Source organism: Triticum dicoccoides, chromosome 1B (assembly GCF_002162155.2).
Source record: "Triticum dicoccoides isolate Atlit2015 ecotype Zavitan chromosome 1B, WEW_v2.0, whole genome shotgun sequence".
Taxonomy (NCBI): domain Eukaryota; kingdom Viridiplantae; phylum Streptophyta; class Magnoliopsida; order Poales; family Poaceae; genus Triticum; species Triticum dicoccoides.
The window spans coordinates 348,937,706-348,946,657 of record NC_041381.1 but is presented as its reverse complement, the minus strand read 5'-3'; the positions used below and the strand labels follow the sequence as shown (position 1 = coordinate 348,946,657).

Below are 8,952 nucleotides of genomic sequence, written 5' to 3'. Positions count from 1 at the left end.
TCTCAATGAAAGCACTAATGTCGGTGTCAAAACCGGAGGATCTCGGGTAGGGGGTCTCAAACTGTGCGTCTAAGGTCGATGGTAACAGGAGGCGGGGGACACGATGCTTACCCAGGTTCGGACCCTCTCTATGGAGGTAATACCCTACTTCCTGCTTGATTGATCTTGATGAATATGAGTATTACAAGAGTTGATCTACCACGAGATCGTAATGGCTACAACCCTAGAAGTCTAGCCTATATGATTATGATTGTGATTGCCTCTACGGACTAAACCCTCCGGTTTGTATAGACAACGGAGGGGACTAGGGTTGTACAAGGTCGGTTACAGAGAAAGGAATCTACATATCCGTATCGCCAAGTTTGCCTTCCACGCCAAGGAGAGTTCCATCCGGACACGGGAAGAAGTCTTATGTCTTGTATCTTCATAGCCCAACAGTCCCGCTCATGTTAATAGTCCGGTCGTCCGAGGACCCCTTAATCTAGGACTCCCTCATGGGGCCTCTGGTTTTAGATGTTAGGCTTGGGTGCGAGGTCTGTTTGGTATTCAGCTTGGACTATCGGCACTCCTTCATTAAGTGGATAGGTGTAGCGACAAATGTTGCCAAGATGATGGCTTCAGACTTACTGATGTATTACTTTGTAAGGTCATTGTGAATAATAAATAAAATGGTTGCATGCATCGCCCAGATACAGAGGCTGGGGGTCATCCTCCTTTTCCAAAAAAACAAGTTAGTTTCTTCAGGAGATTTAGTGAAGTATACTAGTTCTCCATCTTTTGGGTTAAGTTTATTGCAGTGCTTGTATCTGAGCTTGGTTTGCTAATTTACACACTTTCTTGTGTCAAGGGAACCAAGGCTCTTTGCACTTATAGCATATTCCTTTCATTCTTGTATGTTGGATTATAGATATTGTATTAGTGGCAGTAGGTTTGATGTTTTCAAACTGTATTTGCCCCCTAACAGGAGGTGGTCGTGCATTATACTAGATAAATTGCATCTTAGGGGTTTGGGCTTGCTCCATTCTTCTGGCTAGCCATATTGCATTCTCTCTCTGTTTGTAGATCATGTACTGTAGAACCTACAATGATAGGTGTCTGTGCAACATCCATGGGTTGCTTCAGAGGGTCTGTAAAACCGAAGAACCTACAGTGTTAGGTGTCTGTGCAACTTCCAACTTTCATGGGTTGCTTTAGAGGGTATGTAAAACTGGAGAACCTACAATGTTAGGAGTCTGTGCAACTTTCATGGGTTGCTTCAGAGGGCCCGTAAAACTGGAGAACCTACAGTGTTAGGTGTCAGTCACTTTCTCTGTTTTTTTGCAAATATTTGACATCTACTCCCTCCGTTCCAAAATAGATGACTCAACTTTGTACTAACTTTAGTACAAAGTTGAGTCATCTATTTTGAAACGGAGGGAGTAGCTGTAAGGACGGGAACTCCAAGCTTGCCATGATGGGACTCGCTATTTCCACCCATGATTGAGACTAAGAACTAGCAGGGAGGGTTTTAGGATAGGTAGTATACCTAGCAACCTCGTTGCACAGGGATCTGTCAGAACAAGGAGGGAATTTTACCACAACAGAGTTGCATCGTACCTTGTATAGATGACCCTACCACCGCCAAGCATCACCGACCTTCCCAACGTACACCAGAACTAGGAGGGAAAGTGGGAGTTTACGTCTAAAACCGAGAGCTTTAGCAACCACCGCCCGACCAAACCTATACCCAAATGAGTCGCCGCCACTAATGTCGCCGTACTTGCACTGTCCCTGGGATCAGGGAGGGAGGCGAAGGATTTTACGCCTCCTCCAACTTTTCTTAGGCACCAGATCTAATCGCCACCGAATTGTCAGACCCAAGGTGGTCCAAATAATTAGATTCCGATGACTCCTCACGAATACAGTAAAACTTAGAAAATCTTGAGTTTTTTTCTGCGAGGAATTTAGGCGAAGTTAAGATACATCTAAGGGCCAGCTAGGAACACTGTCGGCTTAACCCAATACAAGAGGAATGCCCGGAAGGCTCAATAATCATGGTTAGGGCATGTACAATGGTTGGTAAGATAATCTTATCTTAATCGTGCCACGTAACCTAGAGTTGACAAAAAAAATATGTACGCCACTCTTCAGCTATACCGGCTCATGCCGATGGCGGCCTCCGGTCGTTGGTAGGCCACCCGCGCCTTGGAGAAGTTGTAGTAGTAGAACCCGGTGAGCACACCGGTGATCAAGGCAAAGGCCGCGCCGGCCCCAAACGTGCCTCGACGCACCGTCTCGCAGTCCGGTGGGTTCTCAAATATCACTGTGCGGTAGCCGGTGTGGTAGGCGGACTGCACCAGCCCAGCCAGCAAGCACGCCTCCGCAATGAGAAATGTCAGCCTGTGTAGTAAAACAAGTGAAAAGTTCAGTGTCCACTCATTGTCCTGCATGAATTGTATGGGTTTTCCACATGGGGGTGTTTTAAGGATGAGAAAAGTCCACTCAGAAATACTCCACTGATTGGTCAAAAATACTCCCATGATGACTACAGTATTTAATAAAGCACTATGTATTCCACTGATTGGTCACTAGTTAGAAATTTTACTTGTTCTAATTAAGCAAACACTGATCTAATCTGAAGATGAACAGAAGTTGCTACAACCTCGAGACAGGTGTAGTTTTGAGCTCGTGCAGCTGATGCTATGACATGTTGATAGTATTATATTTTGCTTTTATTACAAGGCTTCCTGTTCAGGTAGTTGCAAGAAAATGGTTACATTACTATATCTGACTCAGAATAATCCCAAGAGAGAAGGCAGAGGAAAATCTGCTTGTCATGCAATGAGAAAGGAAATCATACAACACAGGTTCATCAACTGTATTTTATGGTAAAAACACTACTGGCACTTTATAGCTCACTTTTTGGGGTTGACATTGGCCAGGGATTTGAATCTACGGCCACGGTGGTGTGTGTGGAAAACGAAGGACTGATGTTCTGTTTCAAGGAAGGGTCTCGGTAAATTCCAAGATGCAGTGACGGAGGATCAGTTGTGACACTACCAAGATGCCTTCTCATCTGCAAGAACTCAACGCGGCCTTTTCTGGACCGATGCTGAGAGCCTGGAGACAGTCGCAGGAGTTGGTTGAATATAGCCTGGAGATAAGAGTGGAGGGCCAAATGCAGCTGCTGAATGTGGCAGACTGGCAGTCAAGATTAAATGGCTTATTGTTATCATCATGTAAGATTTCTTGATTCAACAAATTATCTAGCCTCCAGAAACGTTACTCTGTCTACTTTTGGCTGGATTGACAATCTACCGCTCCCTGCAGGGTACTATCGGTTTCTCTCAGGAAATGCTCTTTTGATCTATAAAAAAAATCACGTGAATAGCCCTAAACATAAGAAATGAGAACCTGAAGTAGTATTAACCAACGGATGCTCCATGAGTAACTGACAAGTGTGTCCTTAAATCATTTGACAATCTCAGAGGTTCTTTTTCAGCACCAACACAGACATGTTGATCGGCTTTCTTGCTAATGACTTAATGTGCATATGGACTGCTGTTGTGTATGACCAGTTCAAATAAGCACCAGGGGTAGGTGTACGAAATGCAAGACCATTTCCAACTACTAGTATTAACATATTACTGAAGGAGTGCTGCCTGCTTTTCGGTGTTAATGAGAGCAGGATAAATAAGTCGAGTCTATCATTTAGTTAAGGCCACAAATATCTCCGAACTTCCAAATATTCTTTTAAAGCAGGAAACGATGTTCATATAGGGGGAAAAGGACACATTATTTAATCACTAAACTCAAATCTGAACCCTAAAAGCTGATAAAAATTGATTTGATAAAACGTGGGCTTCCTGGTGGTCTCAGTAAAATGCAGGTGTAGCTGAAACGGCCTTCACGAAAACAACCACCTCACAAGCAACTTGGACAAAAACACAGCATAATCTACATGTGTGCTTCTTGAAGAGCACCACGTAGGTTCCCTAAACTGCTTCTACAATGCGACAAAGGATCCTTCCATCTTTCTTGAGAAGGCCCAAAAGACTGCTCTACGTGCCTGGAGTGCTAGATTAGTTAGAACATCCGCATGAATCGCACTAGCCCACGAGAATTTCGTGTAGCCATGTCTAATCAGTGGGGAAGTTTCCGCAAGAACAAGGTGGTGGGTGGGTGGAGTCGTTGATCCTACACGCTTTCCTGCGCACGACTGTCTGACTTTTCGCTTCCGGTGGCCGGCCTCGACAGGGGTAGTAGGTAAAAAAAATAAAAGAGCAAGATCCCGACTCGCGGGGCCCGCACGTCAGCCTCACGTGCAGGTCAAGGAGGCGCGGCGAGCTGGGAAGGAAGGAGAGGAGAGAAGCGGGGGAGGGGATCGATTTGGGTACCAACCAGGAGGAGGGGAAGAGCATGAGGGCGCAGCCGCGGGCGCCGCCGGGTCGGAGCGCGGCGCCGCAGCAGAAGCAGCGGCTGGCGACGGCCGCCACCGCCTGGCCGACGAGCAGCAGGGCGAGCGCGGCGCCGGCCATCCCGGTGGCCGCGTCCGGGCGGTACACGCAGTAGGTCCACTCCTTCCTCGCGTCCGTCTCCAGGCTCGCCTGCGACACGCACAGTAGAAAGCAGCAACACTAGGGCGTTAGGCACTGGGGCGGAGAGCTTCAAAAGAAGAAAGGAGGAGGGGCAGCAGATCGGGGCGTACCGAGGGGCGGCTCTGCTCGGCGCCGATGGCGAGGCCGAAGGCGACGATGTCGATGAGCAGGATGGCGGCCAGCACCGCGGTGGAGCCGGCCATGGCGGGGTCGGCTGTGGCTCGCTGGCGCCACAGGCTCACCGGTTAATTGGTCCGAAATTTCAGACTAGCGCGTGTGCCGTCTGTCGCGTCCCGGGCTTTGGCTTCGGACACAAGGACAGAGAGAGAGGGGATCCGGCGTGAGGGATACCGTGGTGTGTCTCGCCGGTTGGACTAGCCGGCCTAGGCATAAACAAAGGAAGGAGCGACAGTGGATCGTAGATTGGTCTAGGTGTAGGTTTTTTTTTTTTTTGAGTGCTTGGTCTAGGTGTAGGTATGCGCGTCATCCCTCTTCCGTCTTCCTTTCGCTTGTCGCGGCTAAAAGCCATTGTTGACGCTAGCGCAACGTGACACCGTAGTAGCAGGGCAAGGCAGATTTTGGTGTGTCACCCTTTTGTGAAAGTTTTGCGACATCTGACTATGGTTTAAAAGTTTTTGACATCTGACCATTTTTCTATCACCCTATGGCGGTAGGGTATAATAGCGTACCGTCGGGACCCTTGACGGTAGGGGCGCACACCCTACCACAAATAATTTTTAAGTATCAAATATAATGCGTGTACTCACCTAACGCCGGGCACCTCGGCGGTAGGGATACACAGCCTACCGCCAGCCTGTTTGGCGGTAGGGCAACAGTACGCTAACGTGGATAAGTTGATTACCGCCAGGGACCTTGGCGGTAGGCTGGTATATGCTACCGCCATTGACCTTGATGGTAGGAAAAGGGTGAGATCTCGAAAAAAATTCGAATCAGGGTCAGATCTCGCTAAACTTTCGCAAAAAAGGTCAAAACATCAAATTTGGCCCCAGGGCAGCTGTAATGATTGATGTCGACCCTTTTCAAATGGAGGTGTCGCTTAACAAGTTTGAAAGGCGCAAATAGAGTACCTCTGGCGACCAAAATCGTTGTTTTGATTTTTAGTTGATGATTAACACCATTTGATCCTACTTTGAAACTTTGCCCAGATATGACCTTTTGGGTACCGCTAGCATCCGTGGCTGTTAGGTTATATGACGTATCGTGGGAGACACCGACGGTAAGGACCTGGTCAATGGTGGTAGACCCCTGCCACGTCACTCAGTCATGCCTGCGTGTCAGAGTATGGTAGCACTGATGGCCTTGGCGGTAGGCGCTTGGAGAGGTAAGTGGTTGACGGTCTTGCGGGTGGGCCACCCACCCATACGACGAGTTCCTCCCGAACAAAGAGGAAACTCCTCTCCCCTCCCTTCCAATCCCACCTCCCACCTCATATATCTTTCGTTCATGCGAGTTTTTTGGTGGACCCCCCCCCCCCATGTAGAGCAAGGTAATCTCCTTCCATTCCTACAACATTTTTTGGTCAAATCTTGGTATTTTTGTGATGAATTTTTTAGCACTAGGTGGACCCTAGTTCCTCAACTTGTTTCTGATTTCGGCCATGTTAAATCGTATTGGTTGTTGTGTTTGGCGTTATATGCAAGTGTACAAGAATGTGTGCTTGTATATCCATATAGATTTTCACTTGGATTGGCATATATATGGATGAATGTTGGAGATTTTTTCAATGTGCAAGGATGATTGAGTGGATATAAAGATTGCTAGTGGTGAAGGTTAGGTTTTATGGATGAATTGATATATAGATTGCAAAAAAATGTATGGATATATATATATATAATACAATTTCTTTTGCATATGTTTGGATGAATGAATGGATATTAGACTGTCAGTGGTGAAGTAAGGGTAGGTTTTATGGATGAATGGATATATAAGTGCAAAAAAATTGTCTCAAGTGTGCCTTTATGGATGTATGCCATACAAATTATTAGTGGTGAAGTAAGGTTAACTTTTATGGATAGTCTGAAATGCATGTGCCAACTATTATTATGAGTGTGCCAAGTATGGATGTTGTACATATTTTTTTGAAATAACTGATGAAAAAATGTCAATTTTCTTAGGATGGCCAATGATCCAGATAATGGGTGTTTGTGTCTTGAGCTTGTCGGTGATTACGACAAGGAGCATCGTGGGCGGTATATCGAGAATGGGCAAGTAATAAGCATAATCTCGTTCATGTTAACTTTATTTTTCACAATTTGAAGGTAGCAGGCAATTTGTGTGTTTTTTACGGTTGCTGCCAAGTGTGCGAATGAGGGGACACACAAATGTCGTTGAGATGCCATACAACGAGCGGTTCGAGCAGTACTTCGAGGGAGCGGGCCTGCTATCCTTCGTCTTCCAGCTCAAGGTACCCCGTCGAAGATCAACCATGTTTCTCTCGCTGCCACACTTGATCATTGGAGGCCCGAGGCACACAGTTCTCACCTCCCTTGTGGCAATACAACGGTCACCCTGGAGGACTTCGTGAAAGAGCATGGTGCCCCTATGTTTGATTTGGTAATTGATGACAATCCCTATGGACTAATATTTGTTGCTTTGAGTTATACGTTAAGGTTTGTCCATTCATTGCTTGAAGACCATATGTTAGTTTCAAGGTTATAAGAAGGAGGTTATGTGTTTACCAAAGGAGCTGTCCAAAGATTGGTCATGTAAGAGTTGAGCCTATTGCAAGCATGTCTTGAAGAAGAGGATTGTGTGAACATTCATGCTTACCTTCAAGAGATCATCTTTATGAAGATAGAATATTGGATACAAGGTTGATCAAGACTAAGTACAAAGAGTGGATTCAAGTTGATCAACACACAAAGTGTGGAAGATGTACCGAGTGGGATCAAATGATCCCATGGTATAGTAATCATTGTCCATTACGTTTTGTGCACCAACCCATGATCTATGTGAGGTTTATTGGGGTTAGGTATCTTTACATGGGCTTGCATCAAAAGGAAGATGTATCATATAACCCATGGAGGATGACATCAAGTGGTGATCGTCATCAAGGTTGTGTTGTGCGAGTTCAAGTAAAGTGTCGTGAAGAGATCACATGCTTGAAGCTTGCCGTCCATTTGGTGACAATGGACACGTGAAGATGTACCTAAAAGATGATGGCCCATAGTGGGGTATGGGGGAGCAATTTACTAGTCCTCATCACACCAGCGCAATCAAGAAAGGTGGTCCAACTTGAGAGAGTCAAGACCGTCATCATCTGGCTCAAGTGGACTATGTGCAAGGCTAAGCTATATCCTTGATAGGTATTCATCTTACCGGTCTCATGGTGTTAGTTGGGAGACCAGGTGAGGGTGTCCTAGACTAAGGGGTACCAATCTATACGACATGTCGGCCACTAGAAGAGGGACTACTGAAGTTGTGATCCTCGGCGTGGACAAGATGGAAACTTCTGAAGACTTGGTGTGCACTTCAAGAAGCTTCTAATAGTCAACATGTTTATTCCTAGTTGGTAACCAACCATATGTGCAACCTAGGGACCCCCGGTGCCTATATAAATCGAGCGGTTTAGTCTCTACGAACATGGACACAAGCCCTAGGGTTTAGAACACAATCATCTGATCTCAAGGTAGATCATCATGTAATATGTACTCCATCAAATCAATACAATCCAAGCAGGACGTAGGGTTTTACCTCTTCGAGAGGGCCCGATGTGACGCCCCCGATTCAATCGTATACTAATCATACACGCAAATGTGTACGTTTGTAACGCCCCGAGAATCATGCTACAGTAATCCCCTTCTAATGATGCACTGTCATCATTGTCACTGTTGCTAATCTCACTTTCATTCTATCCCAGTCCAAATCTCAATTTCAAATTAAATTCAAAAATTCTTATTTGTCAAACCTGAAAACTAAAATGTTCAAAGTGTGGCAAATAATCTCTAGATATTTGTCATGTGGAAGCCAACAATTTTGGAATTCCCAAATTGCCCCTGAATTATCTTTTGGTGGTCCAGCAACTTTTATCTTTCCTTATTTAATTTCTAAAAATACCTAGTCACTTCCAAATACCTTGAAACATTTTTTTGGCAGTTTCATAATTCGCAAAGTATTTATGTGGCCTAGTCCCACATTTTACAAAATCCTTTTTGGCAGCCCAAATATTACCATGTTCTTTTTTTTAAAAAAAAAGAAAGAGAAAAGAGCAAAAGTAAAAGAACACCCCCCCCCCCTCTCTGCTTGGGCCTTAGCCGCTAGGCAGGCCCAGTCGGCCAACCGAACGGCCCACAGCGCCCCCATGCCTTCCCTGGGCCTTGGCCCAGCCAAGTCGGCCCGACCACTCCCCCTCCCC

The 8,952-nt window shown here is 45.9% G+C and overlaps 1 protein-coding gene across 1 annotated transcript; it reads right to left on the bottom strand.

Moving 5' to 3' along the window:
- Positions 1 to 1,862: 1,862 nt before the first annotated feature.
- On the bottom strand, positions 1,863 to 5,019 carry LOC119334599. Its single transcript, XM_037607138.1, has 3 exons — positions 4,688 to 5,019; positions 4,381 to 4,586; positions 1,863 to 2,379 (listed from the first exon to the last, which is right to left on the bottom strand). Exons 1-3 carry the CDS (start codon positions 4,778 to 4,780, stop codon positions 2,127 to 2,129), a joined length of 552 nt encoding a protein of 183 aa, XP_037463035.1. The 5' UTR covers positions 4,781 to 5,019; the 3' UTR covers positions 1,863 to 2,126.
- Between the last annotated feature and the right edge of the window lie 3,933 nt (positions 5,020 to 8,952).